Source organism: Psittacula echo, assembly GCF_963264785.1.
Source record: "Psittacula echo genome assembly, chromosome: 4".
Taxonomy (NCBI): Eukaryota; Metazoa; Chordata; class Aves; order Psittaciformes; family Psittacidae; genus Psittacula; species Psittacula echo.
Genome location: NC_137738.1, coordinates 35,585,790 through 35,612,015, shown reverse-complemented (window position 1 = coordinate 35,612,015; position 26,226 = coordinate 35,585,790). Strand labels below are relative to the sequence as shown.

At 37.3% G+C, this 26,226-nt stretch overlaps 1 protein-coding gene across 1 annotated transcript in view; it reads left to right on the top strand.

The window, feature by feature from the left end:
• Positions 1-26,226, top strand: part of PACRG (parkin coregulated) — a gene marked incomplete at its 3' end in the record, with an annotated part of 237,180 nt that overhangs the window by 140,654 nt on the left and 70,300 nt on the right. The window contains exon 4 of the mRNA XM_080617016.1: positions 3,423-3,572. Coding sequence (XP_080473142.1) covers positions 3,423-3,572 — 150 coding nt within the window. The remainder of the gene's footprint in view (positions 1-3,422; positions 3,573-26,226) is intronic.

Sequence of the window (26,226 nt, the reverse complement as noted above, 5' to 3'; positions counted from 1 at the left end):
CACACTGAAAAATTCTGCAATTTGAAGGGCTTCAGGCTCAAATACTTTAGTCTGTTTTATTCTGCCTTATCCATCTGCATCCATATCTGTCCAGGCCAAAGGATCTGACCTACGTTTATGCCAGTATCAGACGGCGGCAGTAAGCACATCTGTGGGAGGTGTACCCAGGCAGAGGAACTCCTCCACTTAGTGGCAGAGCTCTGGGAAGTGGTGGGAGAGAGTGAGAGAGACAGACAGGGCATCTGATACAGGGAATTCCCCATCTTTTCTCCAGCTGGCTGAACACAGTGACTTAAGGGATAAAGGATAATGACAAGTTCCTGCCTGGCACAGCAGGTTTCCTCTGTGAGTACCCCACCTTCCCAGCTGCCTTTTATAATAGAATCACAGAATCATAGAATCATAGAATAGTTAGGGTTGGAAGAGACCTTAAGATCATCTAGTTCCAACCCCCCTGCCTTGGGCAGGGACACCTCACACTAAACCATACCACCCAAAGCTCCGTACAACCTGGCCTTGAACGCTGCCAGGGATGGAGCATTCACAACCTCCCTGGGCAACCCATTCCAGTGCCTCTCCACCCTTACTGTAAAGAACTTCTTCCTTCTATCCAATCTAAACTTCCCCTGTTTAAGTTGTAACCTGTTACCCCTTGTCCTATCACTACAGTCCCTAATGAAGAGTCCCTCCCCAGCATCCTTATAGGCCCCCTTCAGATACTGGAAGGCTGCTATGAGGTCTCCACGCAGCCTTCTCTTCTCCAGGCTGAACAGCCCCAACTTTCCCAGGCTATCTTCATGGAGGTGCTCCAGTCCCCTGATCATCCTCGTGGCCCTCCTCTGGACTTGTTCCAACAGTTCCATGTCCTTTTTATGTTGAGGACACCAGAACTGTACACAATAGGTGTGAGGATCTGCGAGAGGAACTGAACAATAAAGAAGATGATGGTTTGTCTAGCTTGGAGGTGTTGCTGAGGTTGTTGGCCTACATCCTCTTTTAAAGCTGCTTCTATTTAGAAAAAGAAGATGGGTCATTGTCACAGAGATTCCCTTCTGCAGGAGCAGAAAGTCCAATACGCTGATTGGACCCACTTGTTAGAAAGTCTGCTGTTTCCCTGAGACCTGAGTTAAAGATGTGAAGAGAAAGCATCTTAACATCGTACAGCCCTCAGATTATTATCCATTATTGATTTTTCAGGTAGGCAGCGATGAAGTTGCAACAGGAAGTCCAAGGCCAATTAGGAGAGACTTCAGTGCCTTGGAACAACTGGTTAACAGATCAGGAGCACAAGTAGCGTTCTACTCTATCTCTCCAGTTGCAGGGAATGATAAGGGAAGAAACAAAGAGCCAGCATAACAATACCTTGCTCCAAGCCTGGTGTCACCAGCAGAATTTTGGGGGGTTCGATTATGGGTCAGTTTACATGACATTCAGGCCTGCTGGCAGCAGATGGGTTACACCTGTCTCAAAGGGAAAAAGGATCATTGCACAGGAGTTAGCAGGGCTCCTGGAAAGAGCTTTAAACGAGATTTGAAGGGGGAAAGGTATAAAACCAGGTTCTCTAGAGATAACCTGGGGACAGCACTCCAGTGTTTTAGGGACAGTGTGTTAGCGAGATCCTTCAGTCTGCCATTACAGTGGAGGTAGGAGATCCATGTGGAAGCAAAGACACAAGGTTTGTCATGTTAGAAACCATGGAAGTGCCTGAGAATGGACACATAAGCATGAGGGCTTCTCAAGCCCTCCCCCACAAAGGTGATGGGATCAGTAAGCAACTGAAGTGCATCTACACCAGTGCATGCAGCATGGGCAACAGCAGGAGGAGCTGAAAGCTGTTATGCAGCAGGAAAATGTGGTTTAAGGTTAAGAAACTGTGATTTCTGTCATTGGTTAATTTTGACGTCCCTTAAGTTAATTATTAGTATTTGTATGAATAATTCATATTTTTATTCATTAAAAAATAATTATTTTATTTATGTTTATATAAATTCATTCATACAAATGAACACAAATACTCATTCATGTTTGTATGCATAACAAATAATTATTGTACTGAAAATTACAAATGTTAAGGATAATTTCCCTATTGGTTCCGTTAGCTGCTATTTCTGTGTATGACAGTTTAGTCATGAATAAACCTATATGTTGGAACCCCAGAGCTTTCTTTTCTGATCAATCTTTTAGAAAAATAAATATTGCCTGTTCCTCTGTAAGAGAATATTTTCCTGCCTGAGATTTGGACTGAATATTTAAATTTGTATCTGGAGTTTTCTCTTTGCTAAAGTAGCCTTAGGACATCCACCCATGAGGAAAGCTGGAGAGGGATTTTTTACAAGGGTGTGTAGTGATAGATCAAAGAGTAATGGCTTTAAATGGAAAGGGGGTAGATGTAGGTTAGATAGTAGGAAGAAGTTCTTTACTGTGAGGGTGGTGTGACACTGGAGCAGGTTGCCCAGAGAAGTTGGATGTGGCTTTGAACTACCTGGTCTAGTGGAGGGTGTCCCTGCCCACGGCAGAAGGGTTGGAACTAGATGTTTCAGGTCCCTTCCAACACAGACCATTCTATGATTTTATGGATTTATGGTAGCATACCAAATTTGACAACAGATTCCAGCTGCATAATATCAGAGGTCTTATAACTAGACAGTTTTTGCAAGAAAATAAACAAAACAGATTTCAAGCATGACTCATTTTTAATTACAAAAGAGAATGCAAGGTACTTTTTTTACTAAAATTAAAAGAGAAACAAAAGGTATTTATGAAATATCTCAGTATTGTAAGATTAGAAGCATGATGCTGAAAGCTAAGAGAAAAATCTAAAGTAGGCAAGACAAAATCCTTTTTTTTTTTTTTTCCCCTAGGATGTTTGTCTTTTAAAGAAAGATACTGGGGTTTTTTGTGGAATTTTTTTTCCCTATAAACATTTGCTTCATTGTACGGATTCTCAGAATAGAAGGTATTGTTAGTTGAATGAATAAAATGAGCATGAAATAAATGAGTACAAACATACAAACACTAATTGTTGCACTAGAATGTAGCTGTTGTCAACCTTCGCAGGTTGCCTTGCAGTTGTACAGTTCCATTGGCCCCAAATGGTACTTACTGCACATTTATTTTTTATTTGTTTGGACCATGCCAGTATTACGCAGGCATCATGAACGAATAATGAGCTGCATTCTTTGGGTTACTGAAGAGTCATCACAAATTGTGGGAACAAATAACAATCAGACAAGGCAGTGTTTTATAACATCAGGACTGCAATCCATCTTTGGGATCTTTCAAAGCTGGGCTAGTAAAGAGCCACTTACAATCCCCAGCAGAGTACAGTTTAATTAAATTTGTCCATTAGAGGACTTCTGTCCCTCCCTCTACATTTTAGAAATTAATTCTGCTTTCTGCCTGTTATTCTTTCTACATCACAGATGCACTGAACCTTCGTAACCGACAGATCATCTGCACCACACTGAAAGTCCTCCAGCACCTGGTGGTGTCAGCTGACATGGTGGGGAGGGCCTTGGTGCCCTATTATCGGCAAATCCTCCCAATCCTAAGCATCTTTAAGAATATGAATGGTGAGTTATTCTAATAGACACTGTGTCTTTCAACTCCTGACGTAAAAAGGGGCTTGAGGCAGGGTTAATTAAGAATGTATTTAAGATTTATTACCGCATATAAACTCAAATCCATTTGGAGCTCTAAATAATGCAACTACCGCCCCCCCTCCATTATTCCCTGAGGATGCACTGAAATTAACAATTCCATTTATTACTCGTTGCACGTACAGTTTATTTAACACAGTACAGAAGCACTGAAGCAGTTCTATAATCTTCCAGTAATTAAATTGTAAAGTTTTGCAACAGTCTTTTGAATACATTAATAAATTGCAAAGGTTTTTTCCTCCCTCCAACACATTAGTTCAGACCAGCCTTTTTATTCCATTCCATGCTCTTCACAAGAAATTCACTGCTACCAGCAAGCTTAGGAAAGAATAAAAGTAAAAGTAGCAAGCAGACTAATTAATTTGAGGGTCAAGAGAACTACTTGTAGAAAAATTTCAAGTTACGTGATTATCTAACAAAACACTGAAGTTTGAAGTTATTACTGAACACTTAGAAGGTTTTATAAAAGACAAATTTAGAACTGACTTGTGTCTACAGTGGAGTATGTTGTTTTCTTTGTAGCACAAGCCTCTATTGCCAGTTTTGGTCTCTAATAACTGGTAGCTGTGTGTACTGTGACTACTGTATACTATGAGTGCATTTATACCACAATCATCAGCTGAAATCAGTGTGGTGTATCTCACTTTTTCCAAACTACTTTTTAAAACATTTTTCTGTAGTAAATCTGTCTGTACTTATCTGTTCAATTACCTACCAAGTTAGTGACTTTAAAGTTTCTATTATTGACATGCAGCTATTTAGATCAAAAGAAGTTAATTCCTTATATGAAATTAGTGACATTTTAATAGCTATCTACAGGACTGCTTCCTATTATACTTCTGTTTTCATTACTGCAGAATGCATTATCTTATACTCATTCTTTGGTGAGTGTAAGGTTCACTTCAGATTGAAAAATGCTTGTCCAAAGATTGACTTGGAAACAAATGAGATTTTGATTTTAGATCCCTTTATATACATATATATCTGTGACTCTGTCTTGCTTAGTGAGAAACTTGAAGTAACATATGGAATTCCGTAAATGTGACGTGGTTCAGATGACAACTGTGGCCTTTTAGAAGTTGTGGGTTGAAAGGTTATGGAGAAAATCTGTAGGCTGAACTTAAGTAATTTCAGTAGGGCTTTTTATGAATTATAAGATTCTCCCTTAACAGACGCAAATTCAGTATCTGACACAAAACAAGACCATAAAAAGGACTCATTGATTAATGAACATACAATACATTCTTTTTTCCAAATTTCAGCCTGAAGTAGCCCACAAATTCTCTTTGACTGAGCTTTTTTGTAGTCATTTCAGATTAACAATAGGGAAAGCTCATGTGTAGCCAGGTACGTAGCCTTACAAGGCATTAAACGCATTCTAAATATATCCCAAGTTTTGATTGTATTGTTAGCAAAGTCAAACTTATTTTTAACATATTTGCATGACGTCTGTGCTATGTGAATTTGTGCTTATATCAAACTACACTAAATCTTGATATTTGGCATTTAGGAACTAAAAACCGCAAAACCAAATGAAAAGTAATAGTTCAAAATTAATACATTTTATTAAAGCATTACTTCTTTAGGAATAAAGGTTTTGAAAGTTCTGTATTACCAACAATGAAATGGATACTATTTGTGAGGCCTACTGTATGAAACTGTTCAGTTAGTCAGTAGTTGCATATGGGTGATAGGGAAAGAATCTTGCTCTTTCTCCCTCTGCCTCAAAAAGCTTGTATTTCTTTCATTCTTCAGTGGTGGTTGACAAAAAAAATGTATGCTCTTTTCCTTCTCCTTTTTATCTCCCATATGCTTAATTGGCAACTGAGGTGGAGTTCTTTGCTCCCAGTTATAAGGAAGGTGTAGAGACTGATCCAGGCTATTTTCTCTGCTGCTTGGTCACACAGGTGAAAGATGGGGTGAGAGGAGTGTACTCTCTTCTTCCTTCTATTATGTAGAGCTTGAAAAAGGAGAAACAGTGGTAGATCTTCCAGGAGTTGTGTGAATTTCAACTGTTAAATCTGACACTATGGAATTTTATCCAGAATTAAGGTAGCTGGAAGGAGCCATGGTTTTTTGTAGTGAGCCTCACTACATCAGTATCTATCTGCTGGTAGGAACTCTTTCCCACATTCCCATGTGTGAATACTACTCTCACACTAAGCAAACCTGAGTAGTTAAGAGAACAATAGGAAAAAAAAAAAAGTATGAATAACATATTAAGGTCAAATGATCTATGACCAGTTCAGAACAAGCCAAAGTGATTCTTCATGCACCGTGATGTGAAGCTCTGGAACACCTAGCAACAAATTCTTTGGATACCAAAAGTTTACATGGGTTCAGTGGAGGCTCACAAAAAAGAATCTGTTTCTTGTTTAGTAAACCACATGATCACCTCTGGCTTATGACATTCCTAAACCACAACATGGTGGAAGCTGAGAAAGCTGAGAAAAACCTTAAATGCTTGTCCCGTATTCACATTTCCTAGTCATCTCCTTTTGAGAGACATACTTTTGGATGAGGCGGGCATTTGCTATCATTTAAAACATCTGTCTTTATGTTCTTCCTACAATGGTCTGTAAAAGACTTGCAGAAAACACTGAATTCCCATTAAGTTTAAAAATGCTCTGGAATATTGGTTCCTTAAGAAATTTTCTTCATTCTACAAACCTCTGATTTGCCTGAAACATGATTCACCTTACAATATTAGTCAGGGTTCTAAATAAAAAACTTGCTTGGGTAAGATCTTAGGGTTAGGATATCAGAAATAGGTATTTAATGAAACAAATATAGAATGTAGTCTTTGCTTCAGCTTGTCGTGTGTTTATCTTGAATTGTTCTCCAGCCAACAAAGTTGGTAAATCATTGTTCAGAGTTACAGTGTTACCTGTGCTCAGAATATAACAATAGTTTGAGAAATTCTCAATTCTGTCCCACTTCAGTCTAACCAATTTTTTCCAAATTCCTATCTGTTCCTCAACACTGAGGCTACAGTTTCACTGTCAGCAACAGTGTTGTTTCAAACACAACATTGCCGTTGCCTTCAACGGGCATTCTGTGATAAAAAGGACCTACCCTTGATGACTCTCCCTGTAGGCAGCTATTTAGTGCAGCTGACTGTGATTCCCACTGCAGATTTTTACTGGATTAGCCAGGGAGGTTCTGAAGTACGTAAAATCCTCTTTTCTCGGATCTGATGTCTTTGGTGCTTAAAGATGGTATCTCCTTGCTCCTATTCAGTCTCCTGGCAAACTGTTTCTCAGCCAGCCTCAGGTGTTCCTTTATGCAGAGTTATTAATGCATTCTTTATAAATGTACACAGAATATTGATTGTTCACATAAATACAGTTTCTCATATTTTTCTTCGCTTTTACATTTTTCTTTTGACATTTCTACTTATATTCCTACTTCCCTTACCTCCAAATCACCCTGTCATTATTTTGTAAAAATAGCCCTTTTTGTAAATTAGCAGGTTCTGATGCTGATGTCTTTCTATCTTATGTTGTGTCCCAAACATGTTTGTCTCTAAAAATTAATATCTTCATGATGATTATGTTGTCTTGATAACTGTATAATACTAGCAAAAAATGTTAAAGCACTACTGGCCTTTTGGAACAGAAGATAATCTAGGTATTTAATTTTAAAATTTTCATGCCCATATTATAAATCTTCATTAAAAGATTTTTGGTTAATACTTCACAAATTATCTGTTGACTTCTTCAGCATAATGCCTTTTAGTGAAGTATATTTTTCTTATATTTTCATATATCTAAGAAATAATTTTGATTTTGTTTTCCAAATTCTCTATAATTTTATGACAGTCTGTGAGAACACACAGTATAAATGGAAGTGCTGTTAATCAGCAAAGTAAGGTATGCTGAATACATCTTATTATTTGAGTTTGTGGGCCACAAAATAGGCATTATTCATGTAAGTGATTGCCAGGCATATGTTCTGTAATTTGGGTCTTTGGAATTACAGAAATGGAGAGGAAGGTCTATTGGTTGGATATGCGGAAATTCTGACATTTTCTATCCATTCATGTTTCTTATGTACAGATTACTATTGGTAATTTTTATAAAATTATTTAAAAAAAGTACATTGATGAAAAATAAATTAAGAGCTTTAATTATTGAAAATATCTAAAACACACACCCATCTGCATTGTAAGATGCAGGTAAAAATAAATCAATACAACCTAAGTTACAAATGCCAGGGGAAAAATCCAGGCCTCCTAAGATTGTCTGAAAGCCAGAGGAGAGAGCTCAATGAACTTGTAAAGAGTCTTGGTAGTGAGCAAGGGATTTTTTAGGTGCACAAAGCATATTTGGTGTATCTGAATTCATGCCCTCACTGGAGTTTAAAAGCCTGACTTGCAGTAGACATGTCTTTCCACTTGGGTTCCCAAGTGCTCTGATGCAGAGCATTAAGACGTAAAAGAGCAAAGTTGTGTTGTTGGTGATGCAACCAGTAGTGTCTTTTTATTAGTGGAGACAGTGAGAGCGTCCTCACCAATTGGCTATGGTGTGCTCTGAAAAAAGAGTTGAAGCTTTCTGTTAAAACTGTTAGCCAGAGTTGTAAGGCTGTCAGGAGAGCAAGGAAAGGGAACACAAATTCATCACAGTGATTGAGGAATACTCCTGAGCGTATTTAACAGGAGGAGCTGTTTGTCTCATCTCTGCAGACTGAGAGGGGACTAGCAATCTCTAAGAAAGCTCCCCAACATATAGACTACTATGCAAATGTGCTATGATATAAGAAACAAAAAAAGTCATGATAATGCTTACTAAGTCTATTATGAACCCTGTAATCCCACTGTAAATGGCACATTTAAATGTGTAAGCTAAATGTACTTATGAAATGCATTTCAATCTTGTGAAGAGGGGAAGAAAAACATATATAGACTCAAATGTAAATATTCTTTGCATCACAAAACCTTTTCTTTTTGTGTGTCTTATTTTTATAAGCTGTCATAAACCTGTGACTTCTCTGAGGTAAATACGATTTAAGAACAAATAGAATAAGTTTGTTATTTTATGAAAGCAGTCAGAAGATAAAATTTCAAGGAAAAAAAAAAAGAAGGAGGAGTCTTCAGAACCTGGAATATGGTATTAGGGTATAGGTATACCAGAATACTGTCTGAAACAGAAACCCATTTGTTGGAAAGATTAAATGGTTATGAACTGCAAATTTCTCTTGTTTAATTTACCTTACTGGTAAATGAAAATTTCATTGATATAGTTTAAGAACTATTATATGCTGTCAAATCCAAGCAGTCTTAACAGCTGTACTACATCAATTCTCATACACAAAAATATTTTCATGTCATCAATTTATATTATTCAGCAGTGACCAAGAGCAGCTTTGCAAATAAAATAATGTAGAATAGGTGAAAACAAAGTATTATGAGGATTTACATGCCTCAGAGAGAGAAGTATGGAGTGGCACTGCACTGTGGAAGGGACCTCCTCAGCATGGTAATTTCATCTGTGACTCGTTTCAGTCACTGTGAGGCAAAGAGCGGTAACAAGGCAGACTGAAGCCTAAGTTTCTTTTGGCTGCAATAAAAATGCTTTGACACTATCAGTGACTTAAAATTAACATAAACTCTGACAGCCTCTACCTATCTAGTCAGTCCCTTAAAATAAAATTTCAGATATATGACTGAAAATACCTGATGTGGATGAATCATAGCCTTCAACAAAGTGTGAAGCCACAAAGCAGAATTATACTTCATGCTTTACAGCACCTGAGCTTCACTTGTGGAAAAACATTCTCATGTCCAAAAGATAATTCACATACTTTGGAGAACTCTATTTTACAAAATACAATAGTACTGCATAGACTCTAAAGGAAGAAGCAAAACTCAAGTGTTTAATCGCAGAAGCAAGAGACTGTGCCTGCAGAAGCAAGAGACTGCCTACAGACAGGTACAAGTATTCCTTGTATTGGAGTATTTTCAGAACTGCTTGTGTATTCCAGAGGCAGTGATGCTCCTCAGAGTGGTTCATGGGTATTAGTAAGAGGCAGCAATTATCCCTTAATGTGATCAAATACACTCTAAAGAAAATCTGTAGCCAAGAACATTTCAACTGTTTGCTCCTTCCGCTGGGAAATTCTAAAGTGCTTTCACACAGAATGTCAATCCTGTTCTAAAATACTTCACAGTTTGGAACTCTGTTCAGAAATCATGTTTCAAATTAAAAAAAAAATCTGGATGGCTTGATCATCAACTGTCCTGGGTTCAGCAGCAGCAGTCAGTTTTTCTCCTTCTTAGTAGTTGGTGCAGCGCTGTAGTTTTGACTTTCGGCCTGGGAATAATACTGATAAAGCCAATGTTTTCAGTTGCTGGTCAGAATGTTTACCCTGACCAAGAACTTTGTGAGTCTCATGCTCTGCCAGGGAGGAGGAGAAGCCGGGAGGAAGCAGGGACAGGACACCTGACCCAAACTAGCCAAATTGGTATTCCATACCACAGCACATCATGCCCAGGGATGTAACTGGGAGTTCTCCGGAAGGGCACGTCCTCTTGTCTGTCGGGCTCATTTCCGGTGGGTGGTATCGTATTCTCTTCCCTTGTTATTTCTCTTATCATTATTATTATTGGTGGCAGCAGCAGTGATTTGTGTTATACCTTAGTTACTGGACTGTTCTTATCTCAACCCGTGGGAGTTACATTCTTTCGATTCTCCTCCCCATCCCTCTGGGGGGGTGGGGAGGAGTAGAAACTACATGGCTGACTTGCCGACTGGCTTAAACCACGACATCAACTTTTACAATGTGATGTACTTGAGGTTCTCTTCATTTCTCCTCTGAACTTGGAGATTCCAGACAACTTTTCTCAGGGTTCCCCTGATACTAAGACTATTTGTTTATCTTTTCTTTTTTTTTTTTGACAGCAAGTGGATAATCCTACAAAGTTAATTGATTCATGGCTGAGATTTTTATAAAAAACACCTAATGCCATAAAGTTATTGATAAATAATGCACACTAGTATACTGTTTGTATCAGAGCAGTAACTTAAACTGTGTTCTAAATCCAGTTTTCAAATTGTTCTTATACTTCATTGTGACACTTATTCTTTGAATTGCTATGCATATTTTGCAAGCTGGCTCATTATTTCCAAACTTTCTTTGAATTCCATTTTCTGAAACCAGTTATGATTTCTGAAAGTTAAAAACAAATATGCTGAGATGGCTTTAAGGATACAGATTTTAAAGGAAACTACCATGACACCTGAGCAAACAAATAAGCTTTGATAAATTTTCTAGGTTTTGATCTACACCTTCAGCGCAAGAGGATTCAGAATGTTCTGATTTGTCAACTTTTAATGAAAAATACTGTGTTTTTCTGAAAATGGAGTCTCTTGTGCCAGTAAATCACTTTCTTAAGCAGATAACGATAAATTGATTGCACTCAAAAATGTTGTTATGATACTGGTGAGAAGCAAAATATATTTCTGTCATTCTAAAGTGTAATTAATGATATTATTTCAGCAGGCTTCTTATGAATTGTAGTTCTAATAATATTTATTTAGCAAATATACTTGAATGATTTTAAGAACATTAAAACATTTTTCTTGTATGAGATCAGCTGTTAGTCTTTTTAAAAAGTATTTTTCAAAAATGTCTGTTTGTTCTTTTTGTCAAAAATCTCATCTCGACAGCTAAACTTTTCCTGTGTAATGTTTCATGCAATAATTGAATATAGACTAGGATGAAAGTGACCCTCAACAGTCAACAGCTGTTTTCTTACATATTTTATTGCACACTGGCCAATCCCAACTTGTTTCAATGACCATTCTTGCATATGGAGTTACAAAAACCCACTGGGACTGTGAAGTATGGAAATTAGAAGTTACTAGGACCCACCTGTATCAGAGCATTTGTTGCTTTGGTGTCTTTTATTACAAAGCATGTGATTTTAAGCTGATGATATAGTAAACTTTTAATGTATAGTCAAAATCCTGTCAGGTACTTTATAACACATTTAGAGAATTATCACACTTACATAATAATTGCTGGGTAATTTCTAATTCCTATATAATTTCTTAGCTAAAAATACAACATCAGTCTGTGTAAAATAAAACTGACTCAACAGTGATTAAGTTAATGTTATTAACACTTAGCTCTTACTTTTAATATGTTAATAGCCTTATTAACTCAGCATCTTCAATTCTTTATAAAATAAAAATTAAAAACTTCCCATGTCAGAGAGTATACAGCGCACTGTAAATATCTGTAAAATGAAGCTGGTGAAGGGTCTAGAGAAAAAGTCCTATGAGGCATGGCTGAGGGAACTGCAGTTGTTCAGCTTGGAGAAAGGCTCAGGGGAGACCTTATCACTCTGTACAAGTACCTGAAAGTGGGTTGTAGTGAGGTGCATGTCAGCCTCTTCTTCCAAATAACAAGTGATAGGAAAAGAGAAAATGGCCTCAAGTTGCACCAGGGGAGGTTTAGACTGGATATTAGGATAAATGTCTTCACTGAAAGGGTTGTCAAACGCTTGAACGGGCTGCTCAGGGAAGTGGTTGAGTCACCATCCCTGGAAGTATTTAACAGATGTTGGAAATGTGGCACTTGGAGACATAGTTTACTGGTGGACTTGACAGTGCCGGGTTAACAGTTGGATTTGATGATTTTAAAGGTCTTTTCCAACCTAAATAATTCTATGATTCTAACAAGAGAGTAAACGTAGGCATCTCAGCTCTTTGCAGTGTTAAGGCTTTCTTTGAATCTGCCCCTTACAAGTAATCTAGATTATTAAAAATTTGACTACTACCTTTTATTTCAGAGTTATTCCTTTTTTGTGGGTAATTTATTTCTACATTTTTCATATAGTGGGACTGAGAAGTTATTACTTCATTTGGATTGACACTGCTTCCTTCATTTAGAACTACTTTCAGACAACACATTAAATAATTCTGAGAAAATCATAGAATCATAGAATAGTTAGGGTTGGAAAGGACCTTAAGATCATCTAGTTCCAACCCCCCTGCCTTGGGCAGGGAGACCTCACACTAAACCATGTCACCTAAGGCTCTGTCCAACCTGGTCTTGCACACTGCCAGGGATGGAGCATTCATAACTTCCCTGGGCAACCCATTCCAGTGCCTCACCACCCTCTCAGTAAAGAATTTCTTCCTTATATTCAATCTAAACTTCCCTTGTCTAAGTTTTAACCCGTTACCCCTTGTCCTGTCACTACAGTCTCTGATGAAGAGTCCCTCTCCAGCATCCTTGTAGGCCCCCTTCGGATACTGGAAGACTGCTATGAGGTCTCCATGCAGCCTTCTCTTCTCCAGACTGAACAGCCCCAACTTCCTCAGCCTATCTTCATACGGGAGGTGCTCCACTCCCCTGATCATCCTCGTGGCCCTCCTCTGGACTTGTTCCATGTCCTTTTTATGTTGAGGACACCAGAACTGCACACAATACTCCAAGTGAGGTCTCATGAGAACAGAGCAGCGGGGCAGGATCACCTCCTTTGACCTGCTGGTCACACTCCTTTTGATGCAGCCCAGGATACGGTTGGCTTTCTGGGCTGCAAGCACACACTGCCAGCTCATGTGAAGTTTCTCACTGGCCAACACCCCCAAGTCCTTCTCCACAGGGCTGCTCTGAGTCTGTTCTCTGCCCAACCTGTAGCTGTGCCTGGGATTGCTCCGACCCCATTGCACTTGGCATGCTTAGACTTCATAAGGTTGGCATCAGCCCACCTCACAAGCGTGTCAAGGTCTCTCTGGATGGCATCCCTTCCCTCCAGCATATCAGCCGAACCACACAGCTTGGTGTCATCAGCAAACTTGCTGAGGGCACACTCAATCCCACTGTCCATGTCATCGACAAAGATGTTGAACAAGACCGGTCCCAACACCGATCCCTGAGGAACACCACTCATTACCGGTCTCCAGCCAGACATCGAGCCATTGACTACAACTCTTTGCATGCAGCCATCCAGCCAGTTCTTTATCCACTGAGTGGTCCACCCATCAAATTGATGTCTCTCCAATTTAGAGACAAGGATGTCATGCAGGACAGTGTCAAACGCTTTGCACAAGTCCAGGTAGATGTCGTCAACTGCTCTACCCCTGTCCATCAGTTCTGTAGCCCCATCACAGAAGGCCACCAAATTGGTCAGGCAGGATTTCCCCTTAGTGAAGCCATGTTGGCTGTCACCAATCGCCTCCTTGTTTTTCATGTGCCTTAGCATGCTTCCAGGAGAATCTGCTCCAAGATTTTGCCAGGTACAAAGGTGAGCCTGACTGGTCTAGATCAAACAAAATATTTGTTTTCTGCACAATTCTTTTCTTTTTAGGTATGTTTGCAAACAAATGTGCCTAATTTTGATGGCATATGATTTCATCTTCTCATTTTAATGTAGCATATTTTTTATTTTAAATATGAATCTGAAATATGTGTTCATTTAATAATTCTAAGTGGATTATGTTTATTTATTGTAGATATTTTTAATTTTTATGCTCGATTGGGATTTCTCTTCTGAGAAAACTCTTTTTGTGAAAGCCAGTGTGAAGTTGCTAAAATTGCAGAAATTGGCTCCACACCTGGCTTTCTGGTTTCATGTGAAATAAAAGAAACACAAACAAACAAACACCACCACCACCTTCCCCCCTCCCCCAGAAAAAAAGGACCAAAAAAAAAACCTAACCAGAACAACACAACAACAACAACAACAAGAAAACCAACCAAACAAAAACAAACAAAAAAAAAAAAAAAAAAAAAAATACCACAAACACGTGATAGGGAGAAGGAGCTTGGGAGAGAGTGAACTCCTTGTCTGGATGGCAGTTCTCCTTGTAGCATCTCTCTTTTGCCCTCAAGGAAAACAGATTAAAGCCCCATGTAATGGAATTATACCAGTGGGAACATAAATATTGCACTGTGATTAAACCACCAAAATACTGAGGTGATTAAAGTGCTTCAGGTCCTTCAGTTATTATTCTGTTATATTTCGTCTCATTTCAAGACACGGTTTTTCTCATAGTTTTTGAAGAACACTGTAGGCAACAAAGTTGATTTTCTGAGGCCTGTAGCTTTGGACTATTGATTCCTTTTTCTATATTGCACATCCATCATCCTTCTTTTTAAAAACACCAACAAAAATATGTATTTTTATTATAATATCATCTGGCCATTCCAGTGCTGATGCAATTAGCACAAGAGAATCTCAGCTTCTTTGAGAGCACTGTACTGAGAGTATCTTGAGAGTATAACTGAGAGATATCCTTTTGACTTTTCTTATCTGAGATTGGATGTACTAGATTAGACATTAGACTAGATCAGAGTGTTTGAATACTAGTGTCAGCATCTAATCCAGAGACTTCTGTTTCAGCTAGAAGTTACATTTTTCAAAATAAAGAATGAATCAACCAACCAAAAAAAAAAAAAAGCAAACCACCCGCAAAACACCTGGATTTATATTAAGATTTTCCACTTATACACCACATCAGGTTCCCTGTTATTTTCTCTTTGAAAGCTAAATTAAACATTCAGGAAAGGTATGAAATGCCAAAGCTAACACTCAACTCTAGCTCTTCTCACTTCATTTTATGTTTTATCATACGGTTTCTAATGAAGTCTTTACTTACTGTTTATAACAAAGCAGAACTATTTTGTGCAGGTTTTTCACAATCTCGGATACTGCTGTGCTGATTCTATACATTTTACTGTCACACAGTTTCTGTATTCATTTTCTCTCTGCAGTGTATAGCTACATATATTTTTTATTATTTAACAAAATTTGCTGCAATTTGTTGGCCAAGTGCTTATGAAATTGTATGTATTAGAACATACTTGGGAAAGACCACCTGGGGAGCCATTGGGAATAAGTTTAAAATGTATTCTCTCCACAAAAGATGTGGTAGGGGTATTCAAGGGAAAAGTAGCCACAGTGAGGACAATATGGTATTAAACACTTTTTCTTATTTTAAAAGATACATAGGTTTCTTTAATAATTGCATACTGCTCATCTGCCTCCTTCACTGGTAAATTTGAAGTCTGGTAAAGAGGAATCTTACCAAAACTTTTGAAATTATCAACTATACATCTTTTTACAAAAAATGTGGACTTTCTCTTTACAAATAGAGAACTGTAAACTGCTTTTGGTTTTGGGGTGAAAAAAAAAAAAAAATCAAAACCAAAGCATCAGTTGGCACCAGAAAATATTTGTCTGCAGTTCCTGCTGCCGTTCTTCGTTTAATTTTGATGCCTCATGCTGTCATTCTCCACTGTAGTCTGAGTTTTCACCCGCATTACATTCCTCATCATAGTCCTCATCCAGGACTTGTACAGATCACTCATTAATCAGTGCCTGCCTCATGAAAGCTGTAAACAAAATGAAAAATGTGTGAAGCTGCAACTTCAATGAGCCACGATGACTGAATTTCAAATCAACATTTTCTTAATAATCTTAAGACACATATTTAATAAATCTAACCTTCCCAGTATGGGAATTATTATGCAAGAAAGTGGTAAAGTCTGTTTTGAAACTGACAAGGAAAATTACTTAACCAGTGTAAAGGAAGTTCCTGAAATCACTGTAACTGAAAGATATTTCTGTAGTTTCTTTTGAGGCTGTTTTTAGTCCTACAGCTGTTCTTGTGATTTGTCCCTCTCATTATCAGTTTAGTACTCAGAAATTTCTATCTCCTCCTTGTCATTTTCTCTGAAGTTGTCCATCTGTGTGTGTTGTGATTTGATAAGCAAAGCAGGTATACTTTTAAGTCCTGCTAGGCCGAGTGACTGAACATCAGAGAAATTAAAAGAACCAAGACACAGGCAAACATTCCTGAATCTCTTTAGGTGACTTTATTTTGGATTGATGAGAACTGTACACTAACAAAAAGCTACATTGAAAAATATGCAATGTTAAATGCTGATCTGTACTTTAAACTGTAGATTATATATAGTATTCCTGACTAGCAATGGAAACAGATAAAAAGTATCCAGAAAGGCTGGATTTGTGAAACTGAGTTTCATCTTTGGAAGAAACTGTCTCTCTCCGCTGACTGCAGGGACAGCCCGGAAAGGTTAGCCTTGGTGAGAACAAAGTTAGTCTTGGTGGATAAACTGTCCATGTGTTAGATTTCAGAGAAAAGGAAGCTGTCCCAGTAGATTTATCTACTGTCACAAGGCCAGTTGCAAATCAGGGCCAAACAGTGGAGTGAGTGGTTCTAACCTCTAGGTAAATCCTAATATGTGTCCATGATTAGAATCTAAGAAAAATAAATACAAGGCAAAAGGACAATTTGAGTTGTGGGCTCTGTAATAAAAACATTGTGTGGTACGTTAATTGAGCAGCAGCACAAATAGTTACAGTAGGCATTATGAAAGTCAGTTTCCCTGAGGCACAGGACACATGGCTTATTGGCCTCCAGTACCTGTTCTTGAAAGATCTTAAATTGGTTGTGTTCTTTTTTTGTAAAATGAACTCCCCACACCTTATGTAACCACCTACTAGTAACAAAAACACTCTGATGAAACCAAATATGAATGTGAATGATTTTGTTGCTTTGGAATATTTTTTGTAATATTCCTTGAATTGGTGTAAACAAGTACTTGTTATAGGGAGCCTACTGTGTCACAGACCCCTACAAGAGATATGTATCCAGCAAAGTTGAATGATCAGAAGTGATTGACATACTTTTTTCCAGAGACTTTTCTATTTGGAAAATTATAAAATGAAACAATCCTTTACATTTAGATTATAATATTCTTAATTGCAAGACAGATAGAAAATACAGGTTGCTATTTGCTTCATATTCTGTCCTCTGATGCAACGTAATAGTTTCAGAATTTACTGTCCACTTTTTGAGGTCTCTGACATGTAATTCCAGCTATGTCTCAGATCTTTGGGACATCTCTGGATCATATAACACATATGAATAATACTAACCACAGGCTTCAATCTTCAATCATTATGCAGATACTGAGCCCTTGAGAGCTTACTCAGAATTGAGGGCTGTGAAACTGCCTGAGTGTCAACCTGTCAAGATAAAATTTGACATCACTGAATCCATTGAGAAATTTTCCATTTTTCAGAATCATATTTTAGAGAGCAGTGTAGGGGAGAGGGACCTGGGGGTCCTAGTGGACGGCAGGATGACCGTGAGCCAGCACTGTGCCCTTGTGGCCAAGAAGGCCAATGGCATCCTGGGGTGTATTAGAAGGGGGGTGGTCAGTAGGTCGAGAGAGGTCCTCCTTCCCCTCTACTCTGCCTGGTGAGACCGCATCTGGAATATTGTGTCCAGTTCTGGGCCCCTCAGTTCAAGAAGGACAGGGACCTGCTGGAGAGAGTCCAGCGCAGGGCAACTAAGATGATTAAGGGAGTGGAGCATCTCCCTTATGAGGAAAGGCTGAGGGAGATGGGTCTCTATAGTTTGGAGAAGAGGAGACTGAGGGGTGACCTTATTAGTGTATATAAATATATAAAGGGGGAGTGTCACGAGGATGGAGCCAGGCTCTTCTCAGTGGCAAACAATGATAGGACAAGGGGTAATGGGTACAAACTGGAACACAAGAGGTTCCACTTAAACTTGAGAAGAAACTTCTCAGTGAGGGTGACGGAACACTGGAACAGGCTGCCCAGGGAGGTTGTGGAGTCCCCTTCTCTGGAGACATTCAAAACCCGCCTGGACACATTCCTGTGTAACCTCATCTAGGTGTTCCTGCTCCGGCAGGGGGATTGGACTAGATGATCTTTTGAGGTCCCTTCCAATCTCTAGCATACTGTGATACTGTGATATTCCTTTCAAGTTAAACACTGTATTTGTCAGCAAGGATCTGTCTCTACTACATTCTTTGTATTACTTCTTCGAGGAAGCAGGGATTTTTGTGAACTGTAATTCACAAAGCTATCAAAACAAATAAAGTAGAAATACAGTCCCAATTGCTTTACAATACATGCTCAAATCTGTGTTTTGATAAAAGTAACTCTGAGGAGTAATATATGATACATGGGTGAAAAATTACTTTTTTAATATGTTGTGTGATGAAATGTAATTTAGTTTTTTTGCTCAGATTTTATTCAAGAAAAATCATGCCACTTTACACATTAATTTTGTTATTTCTTAACCCCTTCCTAACAATGCATGAACTCACTAGAGAGTCTTAAACTGGAAGTGAACCAATCAAATTCTGACTTTTGTGGATTTTTATTTCTTAGGATGTTCTAAGATAGTTTAGGACTATCAAGAACATACCGCTTGATAATTTTCAAAATTAGTATAAGTGATCATTTACCATATTAGTTTATTATTTATGGTTGAATTTTACTTCTGTTTTGCTTTTATTCATTATAGCTATATCTGTTCTTGTATCAGATATTAATCTTATTTTTTCATTACTAAATATATATTTTAGCTCCACCAGATTATATCAGCATTTAATATATTGACGAAATACTGAACACGAGTTGTGTGAACAATCAGTAATTTATTAATTTGAACACTTTAAAATGGCATGTCTCTTTATTAATATTTTCAAGTACCACTTTTAACACTAGCAAGATTATGGAGAATTAAAAATGCAAACATCTATGTTGCTGGCATCATGATGGCTGTGTAATGGAATGTGTCTACATGCTCATGTAGTATGTACTGACATGCAAGCTAGCGGGATAGAACTACCCTAAACTAAAGCATCCATTACATGCACAGTAATTCTGTTACTGTATGGACCTGAATCTAGCAAATCTATACTGCAATACAGACAGCAAAACCTATCAATGCTGCACATACATATGTATGTGAATACTTCTTATGTGAAGTATTCAAACCAGAAAGTTTGACTAGAGCAGGATTGCTCTGAAACGTATACTGAGCATCACATCTATCCCATCCTCTCTCAAGTGATTTTGTTTTTTTGCAAGGATGATTTTGTGTTTCTGTAGATTTATTTTTTTCCAAGTTATTATTGATTACAAAATAATCACAATAAAGTAGACATATTTTAATTCCTTGCCTCTGAGGAAAAAAAGAAAAAGAGTAAATACTTTAAAGTCTGATGTATTAAAATTAGTGAATTAGAACAAAGATGGCTTTATTTTGCCCTCATTTAATACAGAACTGATGCAGTTCTACAAAGAAAGATTCAGGGTGCTATCACTGCCATTACCTCATGTGCTTATGAAAGCAATAATAGGGACACTGCTCTTCCCAAAGATGGATACATTAATTACCTGTATTTAGGAAGACTTTTTAGGCAGCAGGACAAGGCTTATTGATATACATGATCTGGTAAAGAAAAGTGAACTTTAATAATAATTCAGAGTCTGGAACCGTAACTCTTGGGACTCTTATTTTCAAATTTGGAGTGCTGATAGTTAAGAGAAAGTTGCTAGACCACTCTTTCCCGTTCTATTTAGATGCATTAATGTTTTCTGCATTGCCTTCATAAAGCCATGTTCTTCAGTCTCTTTTGCTCACAGAAAAGAAAATCTAATTTTTGAGCTTCAAAATTGTAGAAGTCTTCTTACTTTATTATACAGAAATTAGCATATATTATTCATGCACGTTATAATATTATGCAATGTTCCCTGCTTGGGTTTTGCTTAGCTTCTACGCTAAAACCAAGTAGTGACCAATTTTTTTCTCCACAGTGTTGAGACTTAGGCTGCAGGGAAGACAATAAAGCTATATACTTTACTGCTAAATAATAGAAATAGGACATATTGAGCTCAAGTGCTGGATCCCTGATCATCCATGTCACTTTCCTGTTAGCATTGTGCCTGGCACGAGTTCGGCCTGTGCCAAGTGGCACAACTGAGACACATTTTTGTGTCTTGCTACACTTTTTTCATTTATAAAGTGCACAGAGGATCATTCCTCCAGCAGATATTGTGGACAAAACTTTGCTGACTTTGGTACCTTCTTCCCACAAAGTGTTTTAATACCATTGCAGCATGTTTGGCATCACCCTCAACCCCGTCCTTGTTCCACTCCTAGTATATTTGCTGTGCTGCATGAGGGCCATCAGAGATACATAGTACATTATTCAGGATTCTGCACACATTTACTCTCTTATGATTAATATTAATTATGTTTTTTCTAATGCAATTGTTCACCAACATAATGAGCAAAACATCCCTTTTGTCGCATTATTCTGTGTAGTTACAATGGCATGTGATACGTTGTTTATGTAAAGGAGCCATTTAGAAGGCATGAGTCCCAGGTCTCATACCCTCATTCACGCTGAGGCAATACTTTTTACAGTTATTGAACCCAAAGAAACAAATTGCCTGGGGGAGCCAGGGTATTTCATAAATTGAAGGCCTGTTCAAAGTCTTAACAAGAGCAGGAGTATTTAAATGGAGATGCCCACATTATCAGATGCAGAGTCACCATGCCATAAATTAATTTATCTGAACACTAATTACATTAGTTATGCATATACTAATTATATATTATGCTTATAATTATATTATGCTATGTATATGTTAATTATTTATTATGTTTCATTTTACATAACATTATTTTCACATTGGAAGTGGTTGTGGGCATGCAATATTGTTCTGTGTAACATCTGTCCCTGACCAGACCAGGAACAGACTGCACCTTTTCTACCGTACTTTGCTGGGCAGAAGACCCATTTAGCTGCTGCTATATCACCATTTCGTCTTTAAAATATGATTGTTTATCTTCCACCATGGGTGTGTTTTGAATATGAACAGAAGTAGAGTTTTGTGAATTTTTGCAAAATGGCAGGCAAGTCCTTCAATGGTTTCAGCTGTGTCTCTAGGTAGCTCTCTGGTGTCAGGATTTTTTATATAATTTACCACTGGATTACTCCACTGTTCTTTCAAGAAAACGGTTCCTTTGGAAGTTATCTCTTCTACAAATTTGTGAGTTCTCACTGTAGGCTGGGGAAGTCTCAAGTATAGGCAGAAACTGAGAATACTTAAAATCTGTCAGACAATTCAGATTGAGTTGCAATGTTTAGCAATTGGGTGAGTACATATGTGATGAAATGATGTTCTGAAAATCAAGAGTTTCTTGTACAACACGTATAAAGTGTACAAGTTCCAAATATTAAAGACTATAAATAACAGTAAAATCTACAATGATCCATGTTGATCCATAGCACAATAATTAATGTTAAACATAATTTGGTCTTTGGAGAGGTGTTAATTTTATTTCAAGACCTTACTCAGTATGAAATTTATTTTAATTTTAAAAATTACATAAATGGCAAAATTATTGGAAGGAAAATGGTTTTTGAGGCTTTTATGTTTGTTAGGCAAAATGACTTTCAGTTGCAGTGCAGGAAATAAATATATCCAATATTAGAGTTTTTTATTTCAATAATAAAAGTTTCGTTTCATGTTCATCTCTTTTCAGATTTTTTTTAAATTTTTTTCTAATAAATTACTCTGCTCTCAAGAAAAGAACAGAGATTGATTACAATGAAGAATGACATTTTATTTTTTCTTTGGTTAGATCTAATGTAGATCTAACCTACCTCTAGAAGTTCAGCTGGAAACATATTTTTTATGCCAAAATGGTATGTGTGACCTGAAGGTGTATAAATTCCGTTTATCTATCTCAGATATTTTCTACATTCCAGTTTGGTTTCATCAGTATTTATGCTCTTACACTCCTGAAGAGTGGAAGAGTCCAGCTATATCCTAAAGAAGCAGTTATGTGCGGACATTTTCTCTTTCCTTTTAAGAGGAAGACATAAAATCCAGATTTCTTACTTTATATATGAGAACACATAAAAACATTTTCTATATCTTCATTAAAACTAAAAAAATTATTACTCTTTATGCTGTTTCTATAAGCGTTGTAGTTTGGTAAATGTGGATTTTCACTTACTGAAAGATTTGGTTGAAGGGCATTGTTGGTTCAGTTTAAATACCAGCTTTGTTTCAGAGTAGAATAATACATTAAGTTTAGGGCATTTTTTTCTTTTTAATTCATGACAATTTTTTGAGTTGTTTAAAATCTAATGCTGCTTGCAACATCATCCAGGAGAGAATGTGACAAAAAATTCCCTACTGTTGCATAATAGTTTCTTAACCATACATCCTTTATAATTGTTGATTTTGCTTTATATTTTTGCCATTTTATTTGCAAATGCCTATGTACCAAATCAAAGTAAGTATAGTAAATTGCTATTTATGAGGATGATAAGAGGGCTGGAGCACCTATACAAAGACAGGCCAAGAAAATTGGGGATGTTCAACCTGGAAAAGAGAAGGCTTCATGGTGACCTCGTAGCAGCCCTCCAGTATCTGAAGGGGGCCTACGGAGATGCTGGAGAGGGACTTTTCTTCAGGGACTGTAGCACTAGAACAAGGGATAACGTGTTTAAACTTAAACAGGGGAAGTTCCAGTTAGATATAAGGAAGAACTTTACAGTGAGGGTAGTGAGGCACTGGAACATGTTACCCAGAGAAGTTGTGGCTGCCTGATCCCTGGAAGCAGCCACCAATGCCAGGTTGGACAGAGCCTTGGGCAACATGGTCTAGTGTGATGTGTCCTTGCCCATGGCAGGGGTGTTGGAACTAGATGATCTGAAGGTCTTTTCCAACTCTAAGCGTTCTATGATTCTATGTTAAGCAAAAAGGTATGTTTAAGAACCTTTGTAATTTGTATGCCTTTATGTAGTTACAGAAAAATCTAAACACATGTAGGCAAATCCTAAAAGATTATTTACTTTTTTGTATTAGCTATTGTTAATTTTCCTTTTTCCAACACTTTTAGTTGTACTGTGTGAAATTTTAAAATCTGCTGCAGTAGCGCTGGAAGATGAATTATGATGGTACTTTAGCCTTAAGTAAAGAATTTATTTTTGTGCACAGTTTTTTAACATTTGTCCGAGATTTTAAGTGTTTACTCAAATGGCAAACTGTTTCCACCACATATTGCATATCTGAACTTTATTCTGTAGGTAGTGAACATCAGGGATTAAAATTAAACTGGTGATATGATTTTACGTTACTAATTGCAGATGATCATTAGAGCCTTGATAAACTAATTACCAGGGAAGCTCCTCAGTATGCTATTTTGCTATGCAAATTATATTTTCTTATAGGGTCTAATAAATAAAAGGTGATTGGAGAGGACTGGCTATGTCAAACTTTACAGTAACCAGAATTACATTTTTCTCTTGTTTTCCTGTGCATTCTTTACAAGTTTTTGTGCTCCCTGCCTTACATTTCTGTCACTTATGTGCATAGTGTTCAAGCACTGTACAAGTTGCAATTGGGTGACAGTAGGAAATGATCTAAAACTGATTTTGAGAAGATCAGAGAGTAGAAAAGGTGATACAACATGTTGTTTCTGGGCTATGGACAGATTTCCAAATGTTCTGGGGACTGGTGGGGTCAAAAACACTGGGACAAAAACAAACCTGTAATTCCCTTTGTTCACATAGCCATCTCTTGCGTAAGTAATCTCAAAAATTAGAATAAATTTCTGTATGATAATGTAGATACTGCATGAGAATCTCTCTTAAGGATCATTGACAGCAGTGTAGTATTTCATTTTAAAAACCACATCCTGAAGTCATCAAGGTGACTGTTTTTGAAAACTGCTGTGTTTTTTACGATATTCTACATACTGATCTTTCACACATAGGATCTTTCAAACACAACGTCCTCCATAGGACACACAGACTGAAATACAGCTGACTGTTACACAGCATTTATATCCGGGTATTTCTTGTGTCTGTAATGTTTTCTTAGTTTGATAATTGTACCTTTATAAACTCATATCTACTGGTAGTTTCAGATTTTGGCCGAGAATTCTAGGATTACCTACTGCAGCTAATATTAAAAAATTTATAAATAAAGAGAAATTGCCACAGAATCCAGTTGCTCAGTCTTACCATGTCTTTCAGGCATCCAAAGCCATTATTAATGACCTTGGTAGCTTCATTAAAAAGAGACAAAACAACTTTCATGTGTGTGTCAGTACAGATGGTGATAGCCCCAGAACTGTTGCTTCAAGCTGGAGATCACAAGTCATTTAAAAAAAGTGCATATCCCTCGATATACTTCCTACTGCTCATGGTACATTAACAGTACAAAGTTCCAGCGGGAGAGTGGGCTAGTCAAGAACTCTGCTTGGCTGCTTTAGGGCAGAGCCTGTGCTATGCAGTTTACTGCACTAATTATATACTCTTGATGAGCTCATTAGAGGACAATAAAGGAAAATTAAAACAGTTTGCAATATGTGTGGTCAAATTAGCCACACAGAGAAATTATGGTTTGTACTCAAATGCTGTTTAGAAAGTGTCCATTAAAAGAAATGTAGACACTCATGTATGTACACTGTAATGATGCCTAAACTAATTTTCTTTAATGTGTTTATTTTTCAAATTGGGAATTGGACCCTGTTCCTATCTGATTAGAATGCAAAGGAAAGATTTAAACGAGACAGGCAATGGGATATCTACAGCCATGTAGTTCATAGAAGTATACTGCACAGAAGCTGTTAATTGTGCAGATTGGAGTTGGTGGTCAATTTGCAACATTTTTATTTTAACACCAAAAAGTTGAAGTAGAAATATTATCTCCATTTAAGAAAGACACTATTCTTAAAATTATAGACTCCCTTTAAGATTATCAATTTAAGACTATCCATTTAAGTCCCCATTTAAGACTATCATATATGCATTTAAGTGAAAATAAACTGGACTTCACTGCAGTTAAGAATCTACTTTAATTAATTGATGGTAATTTGAAGAAAAAACATTTGAACTTTTTTTTAAAATAAAAACTATATATACGTATACACAATTCATATACAAAATACCAGCATGGATAGAAGCTGACAGTGGTACTTTAGTTTGTAGGCTTTATTGACCTTGAAATTGCAAAGTTTTTTCTTCTGTGTAGATGTACAAAAGTTACTGCAATTTATAAATGGGAAAGTACAGTAGAGGTAGACTTGGTTTATGACTACAGCCAAATCAGATCAAGATAGTGCTTGATAGAAGACAAATAAGGGACCTTCCACCAGTTGGTATAGTTGCATGTGTCATTGTTCCTTGCCCCAGGTCTATAAAATAACTCAAAGTTTTAAAGTATTTAACCTGGTTCGTTCTAACAGAACATGGTTAGGAAGCAATAACATGTGCAATCATAGCGGTAGACTTGGTGGCGGAATTTATTTTCAGTGGGGGGGGGTACATAACAGGTATAATGGACAGCTGAGGGCTGGCAGCCTTTCCACCAGGTTCATCTTAACCAAAATGGAGTATGTCATTAATGCATATATTGCTCAGGATTACATAATCAGTGGCAAACTAGATTCCTGTTACTTTGACCAACCGCATTAATTTCATATAACAGTTTTCAGCAAAATGCATTTAAAATTTCAGCCCAAGTCTAAATTTCTAAATGAGTCCCAGTGTGCCTCGACCAATGATTTGATAAATCACTGTTAACCTGAAATTTCTTTTCTATTTTGTTCATTATAGCTTTTTCTCTATGATTGTTTTCTCTCTCTTCTGTTTGGTTTGCTGTAATGAAATTCCTTTACCATAAGATAGAAATATCCTGCAGAGTCAATACCATGTTTTAAATTTGTTATCTTTATTG